We start from the raw sequence: 19,725 nt of genomic DNA, 5'->3' as shown, positions 1-19,725 counted from the left end.
GGAGCGTCGATTTAACGATTCTTCAATGTGAATCGGCCAAGATAAATTAATTCCACGCTCGATCGAGCGAGTAGAAGACAAACGATCGAATCCTTCGAACGATTTTCTCAAAGGTAAGGGACTAATTTCAACATCTACGATCTAATCGTGCTGAAAGATCTTCTTTAGGGAAGAAAGAAGATTAAATGATCTTAAAACATTTTCAACTTTTTCTTTTCTTCTTGTTTTTTTTTTTTTTTTTTTTTTTTTTTACGTGTATTAGGATGTAGTGTTTGTTGATGAAAGAAAATATCTGAAACAAAAGAAATTACCTGAAAACAGGTAACTCATGTATAACACGGTTTTTAAGTTCAATTTTATGTTATACGAATCTGTGACTAATACAGAATAAGGTGTTTGGATTTTGAAAATGAAAAAATAATATACCATATTATGTTTATATTATTCAAAGAAATATATTGTTAGATCGAATACCTTTGTGTCAAATAAAATATTTCTGAACAAGTTGACGAGGGTCTTGGATAGTTCAAAAGATAGAACAGTTGCCTGGAAAACGGAAGACCTCGGGTCGGATTTTCGGTTCAATTCAGCTATTCAATTCTTTTCACGAATACTATAATATTTATTCAATTAATTTATCTTATTTAGTTTATCAGTTAATGTGCGACTGAGTATTGAAAAAGGATTAAATTTTTGTATTGGGTTTTTGTTTGTGTCAGGGTTGCGTCTAATTCAAATTATTATTACGCGAGACTGGAATAAACGACAAAGTATTCATATTTAAAACTTATAGAGAAGAAATAAATTTTTGTGATTATTTGTGATCATATTCATGATCTTTACATTCTGTTCCACGTTCTTCGATGTTTTTTTTAATCTTTAAACCGTGTTAGAGAATTTTGTTGTACATTGTTTCGTTTGTTGTACACAATTTTTCTACAATTTTAGAATTGTGTTATATTAATGTCGCGCTTTATTGTAGTAGTACTACTTATAGTTGTTTTATTTTATATTTGATCTTTTCGTGAGAATGGAAGCTCAAAGAAAATAATTGCACGCTAATGTAGAACTCGTCTGCGAATAAGTTATTTGTACTTTCGTGGAAGGATGCAATTTTGCAATTTGACGACGCAATTTGGCAATATGTATATAGATAGGTACACACACACATATATATATATACATATGTATGTATATATGTATGTAAATATGTGTGTGTATCACACGTATACGCGAAAATGAGGCATCATTTGCGTATGAGTAAAAGGATCTGAAGCGAAACAGTTATAGTTGTATTATGTAGTATACGTATAGTGTATGTATAGTTGTATATGTATGTATATACATATATGTTAGTATGCGTTAAGAGAACGTGCGTGTGTCGGCCCGTTTAAACGCAAAACCGATGCGGACGTAGCTCGAGGGCATTCACTGGAAGCTTCCCCGAACGTCAAATTACAAAATACCTGTTCTTCCCAACGACGACTTCATTCCCTTCGTTTTGTTGCTGCCCTCTCCGTATTGTCCGAGCTTTCAACTTATTTTTTGTTTTTTTTTCTCCCCTCCCCCCTTTCATTCTTTTATCTTTTAATTTTATTTTAGTTTTCTTTTACCCGGTTTTAAGATTTCGTTCGATTCGCATTGTCCTGTTCGAACTTCTTTTCTCCCTTTTTTCTTTCTTTTTTATTTTTTTTTATATGAGGAACGTTGTTGAGATTTATCTTTATTTTTTTTTGGATAATAAATTATTCAGTATAAGAGAAGATAATTGTTGTTTTTATAGAGAAAATGTTATATGTTGTTTATGTTCAATCAAAAGTCACTAATTGCACTTTTGATTCACAATTACTTATTTATATTGTGTAGTAAATGTTTACTTTTGTATTTTATAATGTAAAAGTTACATTGTTTAAAATTGAATAAATAATTCAGTAAAAATTTAAAAGCAATAAAAATTATCAATAGTAGTGTTTGAAAGTATTAACAAAATATATACTTTTGCTATATCTGACTCTTCCTTTAAAATAATTAAAAATTAATTAAAAATTTAATTAAAAATTTTGTTAACGAGCAATTACTGCCAATCAGATTAGTTTAAATATTAGTTACTTTTAGTACTAGTTACTTTAGTAATTACTTAGTTACTTTTAGTTACTTTTGACTGAAGATAAATGATGTTCATATCATATTAATCATATCAAAATATTCTACAAATGCTTATCAACTTGCCCCGTAGTGATTTAAATTCCTACATTTATTATTTCGTTAAATAAATATTTTCTTAATTATTTTGTTTATTTTTTCTTAATATAAACCGAAGTATATCTGAGCATATTTTAAATAAAGTAATTGATTAAAAGAAAAATTGTAAAAATTAAGATCCGAAAAACGTATAATTTTTATAATTAAATTTAGATTTTAAGAACCCACGTTTCAATACCCATTCATTTTATTTATTTTTAGAATATGTTGATAGAATTTTGCAGATAAATAAATTGGGACACCCTTTACATGTCTTAAGAAAAAGAAAACAACATCACGTTTGATCAATACAATATACTACAAACTTCTGAACGTTCTTTGATGGTTCACGTATGTTTTAATTGACGTGAATAATTGAGGACTGTTGGAAACATAAAAGAAATTAATTATTTTTTCTTGCTTTCATAAAAATGTTATTTTATTGATATCATCCTTTCAAGTCTATCAAATTGATTTTCGAATTATCTATCAGCGTGTGTGTTTCGATATAAATCTTTACCTAGTTTTTATTTAGATAGTAATTTAATTTTCTATGCCGGCTAGGTGAGAAACACACAAAACCGTGTCAAATCGATCAATGACGCGATTTTTCAATCGATAGAGACGACACGAGACGTTCAAACTTGGATTGTCCTTTAAATGCGATGATATAAAAACACGCTTAAAATGAAAATAGAATATTGTCGAAGGTAATCGATTAGAATCGGAACCGATTTCTCACCCTCTCCGTCTCGTTTATTTTTCTTTTTCCCTTTTTTTTTATTTTCTATCCTTGGGATCATCCGATACGGTTAATTAAAGTTCATTTACCTTTCTCCGATTGATTCAAAAAAAAAATATAATTGTATATTATCAAACGAAGAGATTTTATCAATTCCGATCGATCGGAATGCTAAATATTTGTATAATCGTAAACGGTGAACGCGTAAAAATTGTCTTACTTGCTAATTTAACACGTTAAGCGTAATGACTGACGATACAAAATTGAACAAATTATATTTGCGTGTATTTAAAATGAAATAGTTTGATGGTTATTTAATATTTGATTACTTTCACGTCCGGCATTTGTCCGACATATTTGTTTGTGACACTAACAACAGTGCCACCTGGACGGTATATAATGTATTACCATATTTAATATATTTAATATATTTAATATATATTAGGTTGACCTATGTTGAGTAAGTTCATATGAATTTTAGAATAGAAACCGTATGTACTTATTGGTCAACCTAATATATTAAATATTAATTTATTGATATACATATATTAATATATTATATATATAATAATAAAATTATTTATAAAATATATATATAATATATTAATATAATCTATCACATAATTATAATATTATAATGCTATAATATATATCATATAATATTATTATATATTATAGTAATATTATAACATTAATATATTACATTATTCACATTATATATATATTAAATATATTAAATATTAGGTGACGTGTGTTACAGAAATGTAGGTTAAAAAGTAGGTTAATTTCTTAACGTGTTAAATTTTGTTTACATACGAAATCACTGGAATAAGAATCACCGTTGCGCGCAGTAACATATTACAATACACTTATACGTAAAAATACTTTCTAATCTTGTTGAAGAATGTTTATTTTGTTTTTTTTTTTATTTTATTTAAATGTAATCCGAGGGAACAGTACTTTCATTTATGGCCGCTAATCTGTACTGCGGCGTTTCCAAATTTTGTGGATTAAGGTGAAGATTCGTCTGAGTAGTTGGTGCCGTAGATGACACGTTTGATGGCATTTGTTGATTAGCTGAATTTGAACTCAAATCACTGTAATATGCGCTACTTGGCGCACTACTCAACGTTGGTCCATCCGGTTCTGCATCACTTCCGGTATACGCCGTATTTTGATAAGACGGACGTTCGCCATTTCTATTGGCCACTCTTAAATCTTGATGATGGTGATGATGATTGTTGTGATGGTGATGATGATGATGATGGTGTTGCAACTGATTTGGCGTTGGTGGCTCGTTCTCATACATCTCGTAATCGAGTTCTTGTAACCTGGCAAGTATTTGTATTGAATAACATTCGTTAGAAATAATTCGAAATCAAAATAAGAATGAAATAATATTTAAAGGAATGATAAATAATATTTATAATAATAATATAAATAATTATAATTAATATTTAATTATTATTATTTAAAGGAAAAACAGTTTTTTACATATATGATTTCACGCTTATGGGAATTTATTTGTCAATAAGATTATTCTACAAGACAATATAAATCACTTTTTAAGTATAAAAAATGTAACATAAAAATTATTAATTTTTAAAGTGTTTAAATATTAAAGTAACTTCAAAATTAGGTATATTGTTTCATTCATAATTTATTATTAGGTTTTTGCACATAAAATGGCCGTTTTTCATATATCAAATTTGACTTATGCAAACTATGCTGTATTTATACAATTTGGAAACTATATAACAACTAATTAATCAATATTGCATTCTCTCTTGTTAAAATTTAAAAAAACGGCGGGAATTTAGTTGCTAACCTAATACATAACCTCACTCTTATATCGGATAATATTTATTATTTTTATTCAGCTTCTATTTAAAATGGAAAATTGAGAAATTCAAGTGATTTTTATGAATGAACCTCCATCATTGATGACGATTTTTTGAATGACTTGATTGAAACAAATCCGAAATTTACGATTCGAGAAGTGGTAGAAAGATTCATTGTCCATAATTCAACTAATGCTTGACATTTAAGTGACATGGAAAAAATGAAAATTTTGAACAAATGGGTTTCCTATGAATTGAACGAGAAGGGAAAGCTGAGACGTTTAGAAATCAAGAATTCTTTACTTTTCTAACACAAATTTGACGGAATTCTGCATAGAATAGTGATGTGCGATGAAAAGTGGATTCCCTTTAACAATCGTCGACGTTTTGGGTAGCGGTTGAATACAGATGAGTAACCCAAACATATGCCATAGTTAAATCTTCATCAAAAGAAGATTATGGTTTTTGTATGGTGGTCAAGTAAGAGGATTTTGCATTATTCGTTTAATAAACTAGGTGAGGTTATATATGCTGATGAATACTATTATAAATTTGACATTATGCACGAAAATTAAGCATTCAGCAGCTCGTATTGGTAAATAAACACGTAGTGTTGTTGATTTACGATAACCACATCCCACGACGAAACAAAAATAATTGAGTTGAACGTTGAAATTCTCCCTAATCGTTTGACCTTTTTCGTCTGATCTTTCACCAACGGATTATCATATTTTCAAGCACCTGGATGGATTTTTACTCGGGAAAATTTGTCATCGACAAAAAGCTTGTAAATAATATTAAGAAACTAGCCATTTAATTTGCTACAACCTAATAATTATTAAATATTTTAAATTATGAGGATATTTTAGTTTGTCAATAGGTCAATGTGATTTTTGTTGTTTATTTATTTAAAACAAATCGCTAAATTAACTAAACACACTTTCATGTTATGTTACATGTGTTTTGTTTCGTGTTCCGAATAAAATTATAATGTAAAAAAATAAAAAAGTTGTCGTGTTAAAATATTAATTTTATTATTTATTATAAATTAATGTCGTTATAAGTGAAGAGTTTGTTACAATATTTTAATATTGAAATATGAATTCACTCATTAATATGTTTCTTATTATGTGTACTCTTTTTGTACTCAATTAACTTTATTTTAATGGGGTACTTAATTAACTCATTTCTATCTGACTTTTGTACTCATTAACTTCATTTCAAGAGATATTTTAATTATTCATAGATAAAGTATGAGAATACTATTGTTGGTATTACTGTTACATGCTTTATAATCTTTACAGAATTTTTTAAGCGTGCGTTAATTACAGTAAACTTGGCGTTATGGATTAGCAGTTATTTAATGCAGTTTTTTTTTCAATTGCATGGATTTACAATTGTTTATTGGCTCGTTAAAAATTTGTCATTGTCGTGAAAATAGTAGGTTTGAAAAGAAAATTAATTGGAATTCTACTAAGTATTGATTATGAAAAAATTATACAATATACATTAACAAGTGTTTATTTACGTATAACAATAATTTGTCAAAAATACAGTATAGAAAATTATTTACTGTTATAGATAAATCAAAAAATTGTTTTAAAAAGACACCGAATGAATTTCTACGCTAATAGTGGAAATAGTTTAATTTAATTATTGTCGAAGAAGAATTATTAAGAAATGATAAATGAAGAATAAGAATGAAATATTATAATTCTTCCGTATATTTTCAGTATAAAATAATCTTATATATTTTTGCATTGTAAAGTATTGATCGAGTATTTTGATGGGAAAAATAAAAATGTAAAAAAGATGTTAATTGTCTTAACACAAATGAAAGTTTATTTATGAATGAAATTAGAATAAAACTAACGAATGTGTGTGTGAAAATTATTTACCTTTTGCTGTGTCGTGTTCTAAGGGTTTCTCTTTGCAAAGATTCATCTCCGTTACTAGTGCCGTAATGGCGATGCAATCTTGCCGCGTCCAGTTCGTGATATTCGTCGTCTTGACCAGCGGAAGTAGTGCCGTATGCCGAACTTCCTCTCATTTGCAACTGAAAATCGCTGGCATAGCTCGCCGCTTGAGAATCAAGTTCGGCATAAAGTGCCTCGTCCGTTTGCATGTGGGTGTAATGATTCTCAACTGGTAAATTCATAGCTCTCCTATGTTGAGGAAGGGATAAGGGCGTAGTTACGACACCCGTTGTACCACCCCCTCGTCTTGAGCCAAGCCATGACCAGACGTTGTGTCCTAAATAAAAGAAAAGGAATAATAAATGTTATAGTTGGAACAACTGGAAATGTTAGTAACATTGTACGAAAGATAGGATGGGGGTGGCAATTAAATATTTTCAAATATAAGAGTCGAAATATGAGGGTGACCCACTTTAAAAATGAACAGGAGACCCAGAAACAATGAAACAAATTTATAATTCGTCTATGTTCATAGTTAAAAATCATAACTACATTTTTAACTCATTGTCAGAATGATTTATATTAGAAACATTTGCATAAAATTGTATAAACAATTTATTCATTCATTTATTACTCGTTAAGAAGCATCAATAATAGTTTAATAAAAAGCATACTTTCGAAATATACTTTTTAGTATATCCTGACAAATCATTTTCCATCATATTGCTAAACGTTGCTTAAAAAAAAAAAGATTTATGAAATAATTCGGTCTCGAATGCAAAATGAATTATGATGCTTGCCAATTCACATTATCGGACGGCTTATTTAAAAATTTTGGATTTGTTATTATTAGAAAAAGCAAATGATTGATTTGTTTAAGGAATCAAATGATAGGATCACTCACCAGGACTAGGAGCAACGTCGTGATAAGGGGGTAACTTATCAAGTTCTAATGGAGCTCGATCTGGTATAACGGCTACTCCACCGCCATTCCCACCCCCTCCACCATTCGAGCCAGCTTCTTGAGTGTTAGGGTCTTCAACACCAACACCGCAACAACTTGCTGAAACAAGAACCTTAAGGTTAACACAGCGATCTATTTCTCATTTTGTTCGTTGTTCCGGAAAATTCGTTTGTGCTTATATATATAGGTCTGTGCGTTGAAATTCTTCTCAAATTTCATTCTCTTTTCGAAGATTCGCTGCGTTAAGTTGGTATGAAAGAGAGAGAGAGGGGGGGGAAAGTTTTTAAGATTTTGTCTCGAGGATAGAAACGTATAAGCAGGACGAAACACGTCAAGTGCCAGGTGAGCTTGCTAGGAATCCTGATACGTTATACTCGTTCATGCGAGGGTTCATGCAACCCACCTATATTATAGATATATATATACAGGGTGTTCTCACAAAACAATTTAATATTTATACAAAATATTTATAGAACAAACTATATTGATAATGAGTAAAAAAGTCTTAGTAGGTGGCAAGGTCAACTGTTTCGGAGATATAAACATTTTTGTATGTTAGTATTAATCCTTTGACTGCTATGGACGCATATATGCGTTTGGTAAAAATTGCGAACGTGGTCTATCGACACATGTACGTGTTTGTTAATGTAAATTTAAAATAATGTAATGTTAGTTTGCGTATTGATTATTGTTATGAGTATAGTTACATAAAAATTATATTTAAGAAACAAGAACTTTAATTATTAGATCTGGTTAATAATATTAATCATCGGAAACAGTCGCATTGATAATAAATTATTTTATCCCTATAAAACACTTCACCTAAAAATTTTCACCACTCAAAGTATAAAAAGTGACTTGTTACTAGCTTTTCGATTTATAAAAGGTTTCTTTATGTTATTTTTTTTATAGTGTTGCAAATTTTCTCAAAAATTTCACATTTCTGTTGGACAATGAAATAAGCAGGGTGGATTCAGTTTCGTAATTTTAATTGTAAGTAATTTATCGGTTAAAAATACTTGTTGTCTTTCAAATATCTTCATAAAAAGAAATCCAAGGGGTTGAAATTGAGAGATCGGAACTGATTCACCACGTTCAATCTACTTTTAACTGAACATAATGTTTAAATACTCTAAAAAGTCAATAAGTTGATCTTACGACTTATTAATTGTAAAAATTTTTTACTCAGTATAGTATATTCTATATACTTTATAAATATTTAATAATTTTTATTGAACACCTTATATATATACACGATATGATACTTACCGAATTCTTAAAATTCTATAACAAATAGGTGTACAAAAAAAATTATTGATTTATTTGGACAAAATTTAATATAACTTTGAAAAATCATGGAACAAAAAAAAACAATTGATCATTTGTTAAAATCACGTTAAAGCTCAATTTAAACCACCCTATACTTAATAAAAACTTTTCCAATCGGACTGTTAATAACATAGTAATCTCTACCGATCACAATTTATGAAACACCCAGTATATACGTAGTTGTACCCTCTATGGATACCTATATCATACTTATGGGACGTCTATAGTTCATATATATATAAATATGTATGTATATGTACATATATAAAAACGTTCCCGAATCCGAGCATTATGACATAAGCAAAAGTATGAAAAAAAAGGCGGCTGTTTTCTGTACGTTCGTATTGTGGTCCTGTCATCGTGCCGTCATGGGGCCTCATAGAACCATACTGGAGATCGGAGTGCAGAATGATGTAGAGGTTGTTCGAAGTATACTAAGAGAGATGGGTAGGAGAAGATTGAGAGAGAGTGAGAGAGTGAGAAAGAGAAAGAAGAAACTCCGTCCTGGAATTCATAGATCACAAGTGCCGCCTTATGGTAAAGTAGACACAAGAGTATGCCGTGTCAATGGGAAAAAAAGAATGAATGAAATTATAGAATCTTCGGTGAGTTGTTCGCTTTTTTATTCTTTCGTTTGGTTTTTTTTTGTTTTTAAATCCGCTTATGGATAATATAGTGAGTCATAAAGGGTATTCGTACCTGATACCTGATTGTAAGTTTGAAATTATTGATATTTGCTTGTAACGCATATTTTCAATATTTCTACAGGTAGATATTTATTTTGGGATTATTTAAATTTGTCAATTTATATCAATTTTGTTTGCAGATTATATAATTTTATTCTCTTGGAGGAATATAATTTTTCATGAATGATAATAGAATCTTCTGTAGAGAAATAAATATATATTTTACGTTGAAATATATAAGATATATATAAGGTATATTCTATATAGTTCTTATAAGGATGATGTCTTGGAATATATAACTGCCTTGAGTTTCTGCAAATAAGAGATTCTCTCAATTATTTTATTAATATTATTCACACTAAACTACATTATCTGCATTGCGTTACATTGTAAAAATACAAATTACACTTAAAACTACACTATGTACATTAGTTGCATTACCTGCAAATAAGAGAAACAACATTTACAGCTAATATTCACTTTTATTTTATTGTCTTATTACCAGCTTCGCAATTTGAACTCTAACCGTCTCTGCTTAGCAAACTACTAACCGTTTCTATATTTTCTGTCTCGTTATTAACGTTCCCGAATCTTTCTAAGCCTAATACGTCTGCGCGTCTTAACTGTAAGACAGCAGCCAATTTAAATTATTAGTAAAGGTGACGAAATATAAATAGTAATATTTCGTTACATATATAGATATATCATTTATGATAAGATTATATTACATTTATATATTATAGAGATATATAATTTATAATCATTTTTATATTGGATATAATATAAAGTTTTTATACAACAAAAATTTTCGTATCAAATCAGTGCACGATTTAATATTAGAGTGAACCAAAAGTTCGTACATTTATTGTATTATAATTTGTAATAAATTGCTTTTGTAAAATTTACTTTGAAAATATTAATTGAAAAGAACCACAAACTTTTGGTTCACCCTATTACCACTAAATGTACTAATGTATATATTTTAAATGAACAACCCCTTTAAAATTTGTCCATACTTTTGAAATTGACACTTCATATACTTCCGATAGCATTACTTCAATTTGATTAGTCAGAAAGTATTAGACGATTGCTGAAGTTCATGCCAGATTTTCACGAACTTTTGTAATCACCTAACATTTGAAAATACTTTTCAATTATTCTAACGTCATATATCAAAAAGGCGTCATGATATATAATATATACAAAAAATTCTACATATATCGATGTTTCTAACCTCAAAATTTGTATTTCAAATATATGACATGGAACATTTGAAAATACTTTTCAATTATTCTAACGTCATATATCAAAAAGGCGTCATGATATATAATATATACAAAAAATTCTACATATATCGATGTTTCTAACCTCAAAATTTGTATTTGAAATATATGACATGGATCGAACAAGCGTGACATCATAGGTGTGAACATAGAAGATAAAAACACAAAATAGGTCGTGGATCGTGGTATTGAGGAAACGAAAAGGGACAGCGGAGGGGTAGGGCGGGGCTAGGCGGGACGTAGCGTAGGGGGGGGGCTACACAAGGTCGTAGAGTTTATACGATCCGATTAATCGGCGCTAATTACGCGTGAAAATTCCATTCGGACGGTTTGATTTGCCGCGCACCATCGTTTATATCCGAGAACCCGAGAAAGCCTTAATCGCGTAATTTATCGCGAGCAAACCTCGCGCGCGCGCGCGCGCTCCATCTTCAGACTCCCCCTTGCCCCACCACCCCTCGCCGCACCATTTCTTCTCTCTTTTCTATCTTTGCCAAGCACCGTTTTAACCCAAGCGTCGATATATTTCAAGCTTTACGCGATTTAGCCATTTGTCTCGATCTCTAATATAAAAATAATGGTTTTTTTTTGTTGGGAAATATTTACAGGGAGTGTCATGCAATTAGTATTGTGAAACGGATTGCTAGAATTTGTAATATTTATTAGTAAAGAAATTATACGATACTGTGTTCTTAGTTTTGCGCGAGTCATAAGTTTTTCTTTTTTTTTTAATTTTATGAGTAGAATTTTCTATTGCTGATTAAAAAATTAGATTAATTTAACGTGACAAGTATTTATGGTTTTTGTAATATTTAGTAATGAAATTTGTTAATTTTCTTTTTGAATTCTGTAGGAATCGTAAGATTTTTTAATTTTATGGATATATTTTTTGTTTTTATTAACAAATTGGATGAATCTAATATGGTTAAAGTTTATGATTTTTATTTGATTTAGAATCAATCCATCTATCTAAGAACAATGAGATGAAAGAAAAATCTATATCAAAACTATACTATTACTTTAAATAAATATTTATATAATTCAAAAATGTTTATTATCTTTTTGAAAATTATACGCTAGTCAAATAAAAAAATCAATTTATTATTTTTTTTTTTTTAATAATTTTCAACTTATATTGTAAAATGGAAAGCTACAATGATCGAGAAATATTTCACCTACAAACGTTAAAAAAAATCCACAATTAAGGTGTAGAGTATGTTCAAAACAGATAAAACGCAGTGAAACTATCTGGGAATATAAGAAATGCTTTGTAGTACTACATATTTCAGATTATTTTGAAAAATACCACGCTGTACACAAGATTATAAACAAAATTATTATTTATATTTGCGTAAAATTCTTTGTGCGAGACACTACCGGCTCTTTTCGTTTGATGTGCCGTCTCACATCGTTACATTAGACCGTTTTTGCATGTTTATCCGTGAAATAGTTGCCAGCACAAGTGGTTAAGTTTAATATAAAACAAAATTTTAACATAAAAATACAGAAAAAGAAAGAAAAAAGTAAAAAATATTACCAATCTTCTGACACACAATTGATTATCCAACTTGAACCCTTTGAATGCTATGGGCGCATATATGCGTCCAACGAAAGCACTCCGCGTTGACTAAGGACGCATATATGCGCTTATCAATGTTTTCTACCTTCCTTGGCTCGAAATTCTTTTATTTTGTTTTTTATTTTATTTTATCAAAATAGACATTAACGGACAAATCTATTAATAATAATAATAATAATAATATGAATATAAAATAAATCGATTAATAATAATCATAATAATAATAATAACGCAAAAGAGAAAAGAAAAACAAATTTCGTATAATTTTTCCTAAACGATGCCTGCGAATAGAAGAAGGTACATGTGTGTGTGTTGTGTTTCAGGTCAACGTCCACCTTAACCACGATTACGTCATAATTCCCACCTTCGATATCATTGGTGAAGTAATCCGATCGATTTCTTTTCCATAACGTCGCTTCGCGTAACACCATGGACAACGAATAACGATAGCTGCGTCACGCGAGACTGATTTACCGATCTAGATCGTTCGAATATTAATTAACTGACTTGTTATACCACGCACGAGTAAAGTCAAAGCGTGAAAATTCTTACGCTTCAAAACACACACGCACTAACACCTTCGTCTTATGTCGAGGAAGAAAAGTCAATGGACTTTGGTAGCTCAAAAACGAAATAGTATTCTTATTATAGTTACGATCTAATAATACAGAACATCGATAGATCCTATTTCGTGAATCCGTGTTACGATCGCGTGACGATATGCTACATAAACCGGATTTTAATACTGTTGAAAGATTATGTGGGGGAAGAGGTTGCTTGCTTTTATACACTGTGTTCAAAATGAGACCAAACTTATATTATTTATAATATTATTGATGTGAGTTCAAATAGATGACAAAATATTTTCATATATCAATAACATTTTTATAGTTAATTTGAAGACAAACAAATTATAGAAAAAATGTACACGTGGATAGGCTGAAAAGTTTTGAGTCTAATAAATGACGATGGGTTGAAAAGTTTTGAGCTTAACACGGTGTTAAAAACCATCAAGTTCAAAACCTTTCAACCCTTTTTTTGTTTGTTAGATTCAATTGTCATTTTTCAATTGACCCATGTATATTTTTTCAATAACTCCTTTTTGTCGAATTAACCTGTAAAAAGTTTATTTTTTCATTTGAAACGAACTGATATGTAAGAATGTATGTGTAACTTCTTCCTTCGTTTTTTTAGAACGGTTCAGTACTGTGTCTTATTGCTTGCACAGTATGTTATCCTGATAGATTCTTACAACTGTGTAGAATTGCAAAAAATTGGTCTCGTGTCAACTTGGTTTTTTCCTTGTTAGTCCTAAAGTTATTAAAGAAAATTATTTTTAATATAAAAAGTAAACGAGCAATCCAATAAGTTGATATAAATATTTAAAAATATTCGGATGTACGTGTTAATAGTTTAAGCTTGTTAACAGCTTATACAGAATAACCACTGAAAAACTGAAGCGTTTGTAAAAATCCTAACTTGTTCTTTTTCAATCTTTTCTGTCTTTTATATTTTATTTATAGGTTATGAAACATCCAATGAAGAATAAAATGACTGCGTACGATATCGAACAACGAGTAAAACTCATGGAATTTTTTTATTCCAGTGAAAGATCAATTTTATATCATTCAGTCTTTCAGTTGCCTTTCTGTATAAGGGAATACAAATTAATCTCGTTATAAAAAAGTTAACTGTATACATATCAACGTACAGATTTGTCAAATTGTTAATTGTATTTAGAAATGAGCTCAAATCGCATCCTGTTAATTCTTAAAGCATTGCGCATGACAAAAAGAAAAAAATAGAATGAAAAGGTGAGAATCAGAACGTGCTTAAAGATCAAGCAAATGTATTTAGTGCAAATGTTTCATTGGTGAGAAGGAGACTGTAAAGATGGCGTCGTGTGTCAGCGTCGTGTGTCAGAGTCGATTGGAGTTTAATTAGTTCGCATAATGAAAGCAAACTCTTGACGGTGGGTCATATAAAATACAGTGGCTTCGTGCCGGCACATAAGACATGCTGATTTACCTATAGTATAATACCTATACTGAACTTACTTAGGACTTACTGTTACTACGAACGAAGGAACGAAGGAATAAACGAAGGAACGAAGGAACGGACAGACAGACGACATAAAGGACAGTGAAACGCGTCTAATTAACTTTCTGATTTAAAATTACCCGCGGCACGATACGATCAGCGTATCTCGAAGGAGAGGAAGCTGTTGTAGTAGAGGAAAGAGGGGATAAGGAGAAAGATAGAAAAAAAAAGGTTACAGACGACAAGAACGAAGAAGGATCGAAGGGAAGGAAAGATTTAGTTTCAGTGTATACGTTTATGTGTGTATTTGTGAGATTGTGTATGTCTATGTGTAAATGTAATTGTATGTATGTGTGCGTATTAGAAAGGAACGAAAAAAAACCGGTGCCACGGCCACCGTCGTGCTCGGGAATACAAGGAGTACAGGGGTCACCCGAATTAATTATCCGACACTCGTTTTACTGAACCACCCCGTAGACACCACCTCCGACTCTTTACTGATGCACGATTTGGTTTTCTATTTTTATCTTATTATTTTAAGCTTCTTTCACACTGTCGAAACTTAGTGATAAATAATTATTTAATTTATTATATTTTATATATTAATTCTTTTTATAATTTTAATTTTAATTACATTTAAATGTAATAATTTATATTTATATATATATATATATATATAGTAAATTCATTTTAAATAATTGTAAATTTTTCTTATAATTTTTTATATTATGATATGATATTTTTTTATATTATAATATGATTTATTATAATATGATAGTATTTTTATTTAAAAAATATTTTTGTTTAATTAATATGGTATTTTATGATGAGAATTTTTGAGTGTTTTTATTTTATTTAATTTGTTTAAATATTAACTCAATAAAGAACAGTAACCTATCCTAGTTTTAAGATCACCTTGTATAAAAGAATCCCCTTATCGTGTTATATAATTTTTTACAAATTTAAATCGTAAATCTTTTAACATACCAAGCCAATAAATAACAGCCTAATATTGCCGATAATAAAAATCAAGAATAAAATAAAAAATGATATATGATTTCAATGATCAAATCACATTTCGCAACTCTCTCTCTCTCTTTCTCTTACGTCATCAATAAAATACGATCATGTTTCAATACAGGCATTTACGAATGTTCTAAAAATAGTACGTAGAAATAGGAACGTTAGAGGTATCCTCAAAGCCCTTCATATTTCACTAGGCAGTTTTGCTCGGGTGGTATAAAAAAAAACTGTAATGTAACGTGATACGACCAGATATGGAAGGTTTCTCTCATAAAAGAGATTTGCCGCTTCCAAGCAATAATCGTAAAGGTGGGCATATATATTTATGAAGACTGACGGGAAGAAGAAAAGATGAATATGTGGGGTGAAGGGTGAAGGATCTTACATGAGCTAGAAATTCGGTAAGGGCTTACGGATAATTGGGAATCGTTTTCCGGACTATGAACTACCAACGTCGTTGGATACGACCCACTGCTTTTATACCCTATATGTATTATTATAAGCCTTGTAATTGGTGAGGGTTGGTCTTGTGATAATAAATTCGATCCCTTTTAGCTCCACGTGAAGTATAATGATTAATATGATTCCAACTGACTATAGGTTTAATTTCAAACGTCAATAAAATATGATGGCGTATATTATTCAGACAATTTCTTAATTCAATAAATTGTGCACGCTCTTAAATAAATATTTTAATATTTTTAAATATAATTTGACAATTGAAATTAATTGAAGAAAATGAAATTTTTGTTATATAACAATGATACTCTAATTTCGTTCGCTTTTCTTCGTTGAAATGTTGGAATGCTTAGGAAAAGTAAATTGGATTAATATAGTTTATATACATGGGTTTTTATAGCAACGTATTATAGTTCATTGTGTATATAATTATTTTCTTTTTTAATAATTAATTCTGCTAATTATTGTTCAATGTTTGATAAGGCTTTTGTATCGGATGTTTTATCTTTTTTTTTAATATTATTTTATATTAAATTCGTATTTTTAAAGTATTTGGAGGATGGTATTTGGCATAATTTTAATGACAATACATTAATATCCTATTTTATCTCTCTCTCTCTCTCTCTTTTTTTCTCAGAATACCTTGTTGTAAGAGGGTTGTCAGTAAATACATTTAGAATATGTTATGACTCATGCATAAATTCGAACAGAATTCAAACGACGTGATAATATATTGAACAAAATTCACTCACCTCTGCCATTTGCGTTCTTCATTCTGAAACAAATAACAAATAAATTAATAATTTTAAGCAATGAAAGCTACATAAGTTAATTTCAGCCAAAAGTGAAGTTAATAACTTTTGATTGAACATAGACGATTTATAAATCAGCACAAAACTTTTGATCAACCCAATATTATATGTGACACTGGATGGTAATATTCAATTACAATTAGTGTGCGTAAATAAATTTTTGTTTATTTTACACTATTATTATTCTGACGTAGTTTGTGGGTTTTATTGTCCGATGACATGTAGTCCGCCATTTTTCTGACTAGATGGCACTAAAGTCGCATAATTCTTATAATACTTATTAGATCGCGTCATACTAACGTGCGTTTAAAAGATGACATTTCATAGATTAATTGAAAAATCAAGTTAGAAATGTGTGTCTTTGATACTCAAAAAAATAATCAGTTATTACATAAAACAATTATACCGACCAGATAAAATATAAAATAAAACTAAGTCTCATACTTAACCTAGTAATTATAACAATTATCGAGAGACGAGTAGTTAAAGTATAAAATAAAGATTAGATCCACCTTTAAAATTAGTTTCTACTTACACAACAATGGTTTAAATATTTTTCAGTTGTTTTTTGTGTTTAAACAAACGTTAACGAAAAATCTATATGTTAGTCATAAAGAAAAGTTTAAGCTCGACGAATGAAAAGATCGTTTCTCTTCTATGAGTTTTCTTTTCTTCCTTTCTTATTCTTCTTCTTCCGTTTGCCAGTCACCTGGTGGATTCTCACCTGCCTCGATCTAGTTAGCGGCTAACGCGTTTACATTCCATCTTCCTTTTTCCTCAAATCAACCCTTCTCTTTCTTACCAATGAATCAGTAAAAGAGAGATAGAGATAGAGAGAGAGAGAGAGAGAAACACTTAATCGAGAAACGATCGTCTCTTTCGATTTCCAATGGATTCAAGAGATAGGTAGGTGGTAATTTAAGGGAATCGCACGGCTTACCGACTACTCGTTGCGAGAATAAAACCACGATCGTACTCCTCGTGAATCCGTCGAATCGTCGATCCGTATCGAACTGCTCCATTGCTCTTCCTCCTTACCGTGTGGTTTTTGAGACGATCGAACGAGAAATTGGATCGCAAGACATTACATCCGGATTTCGAGTTGAGCGGCTTTGAGCGGCTTTTCGTTTTTATCGAACCGAATGATCGTTTCTTTCAAACTTATTCCTTTTCTCTCTCTTTCTCTTTGTTTCTTTTTCTTTTTCTTTTTTTTCTCGCTGTCTGTGTTTTACTATTTGCGCGTGATATTATTATTTTTCTTCAATGTTTCAGCATCATCCAAGAAAATACGAACCTAACGGTCACGATCGTGATCGTTTAAATCAGCGATGACTAATTTTTGTACGTCCAAGTTTTGAACTGAAGTGTTCAGTTGCGTCGTACAATTCAATTATTCAACTAAATTGATTAACTCTTTCGTTACGACAATACGCTCTATCGGATTGTGTGCACATTGCACGTTGGTAGTCTTCGGTGTTTGCACTTACTTATTTCAATGTAATATAATGTCATAGAAATTTGTTTATAGTTACCTGCGACAATGTAGAAGTGTGACCATAACGACTGCACCGATGCCTGCCGAGACTAAGGATACTATTACTAAAGTCAAAACCCATCCGATTTCTCCGGAAGCTTCTGTAAAAAAAAGAAACAATTATTAATAATGTAACAAGTTCGTTTAACAGGTAGATAAATTATTATTAATATTAAGATAAGTCAACGATTTTACTAGGTTGAATTACTAATTCCTGTTAAATCATTAAAGTCAAGCAACGTGGGCACGATTAGTAAAATAGATGGGTGGCCCGTTCGGTAAAACAAAACAAAATGAAACTTTTAAAAATTCCCCTGTTTTTTCCCGCCTATTTCCCCCACCACTCAAATAATCGCGCTTCCCCTCAAAACCTTTCACTTTTTCGTGTCGCTTGAAAATTTTCTGTACCGTATCAAAATAAGTTTCATTTAAATGTTTAAATAAAATATTTCTTTAATAAAATAAAAGTAACTAAAGAGAGATTCCTTATTGTTAAATCCGATCAGGTTATTTCCCCTCTTTTACTTTCCTTAACGTAATCTCGTGAAATCTCTTAGCCATTTCGCGTAATCTTTCAATACCGCACAACCACGTTCTGCCACAGTGCATCACTCTCACTGATTGTGAGTCTTGAACACCGTCAAGACGTATTCTCAGGGATGATCTCGAATAAATCGAGGAACGAGGCACCAACGCATTACATTCGCGCCTGCACGAAGAAAGGCGCCCGTAATTGGCTCGTATAGCCTGTACTCACCGCGTCCGGTATTCTCTCACAGCAGGGATTCCGTAGTTTTATTACACATCCTTCGATATTATTTCTGCGGTACACCTACCGAAAGCATCTTTTTCTTGACTTTTCTTTACCCTTTCTTTTTCTTTTCTATCTCATTTTGTTTTTTATCTTTCGTTTTTTTTTTTTTTTAGATTTAAAAGGAATCATTTAATTATAAACATTTTATACGGTTCCTCGAAGAAGATATTTAACGAGGATTCCAAGATTATCGTTTGTATCGATGTAATTAAGAGAATCCGACTGAGTTTATTGCTTGGTAAAGCGAATAGAAAGATATAAAGGAAAAAAAATGAGATTAAACAAAATAGAAAATTATTTTGGAAGATAGGTACAGTAACTTTGGAAAATATTTGGAAATTATAGCATTATTAAATTTATGGATTCATATTTTAATTATCTATCTGTACTATAACAACTCTAAAGCGACACTGAGGAAATCCTGGGTATTGTTTTCAGCAATTAATTTTGATAAACATATAA

The 19,725-nt window shown here is 30.3% G+C and overlaps 1 protein-coding gene across 1 annotated transcript in view; it reads right to left on the bottom strand.

Moving 5' to 3' along the window:
- Nucleotides 1–3,911: 3,911 nt before the first annotated feature.
- LOC122515586 overlaps nt 3,912–19,725 on the bottom strand; it is a 64,884-nt gene continuing 49,070 nt past the window's right edge. Inside the window, exons 2-6 of the mRNA XM_043632986.1 lie at nt 18,448–18,550; nt 16,856–16,878; nt 7,645–7,803; nt 6,723–7,077; nt 3,912–4,314 (exon numbers count right to left, since the gene is read on the bottom strand). Coding sequence (XP_043488921.1) covers nt 3,918–4,314; nt 6,723–7,077; nt 7,645–7,803; nt 16,856–16,878; nt 18,448–18,550 — 1,037 coding nt within the window. The 3' untranslated portion in view covers nt 3,912–3,917. The remainder of the gene's footprint in view (nt 4,315–6,722; nt 7,078–7,644; nt 7,804–16,855; nt 16,879–18,447; nt 18,551–19,725) is intronic.

The sequence above is a fragment of the Polistes fuscatus genome, unplaced genomic scaffold, assembly GCF_010416935.1.
Source record: "Polistes fuscatus isolate 324 unplaced genomic scaffold, CU_Pfus_HIC Scaffold18, whole genome shotgun sequence".
In the NCBI taxonomy this organism is placed as follows: domain Eukaryota; kingdom Metazoa; phylum Arthropoda; class Insecta; order Hymenoptera; family Vespidae; genus Polistes; species Polistes fuscatus.
Note: the sequence above shows the minus strand (reverse complement) of the source record. Positions and strands in the feature narration are given on the sequence as shown.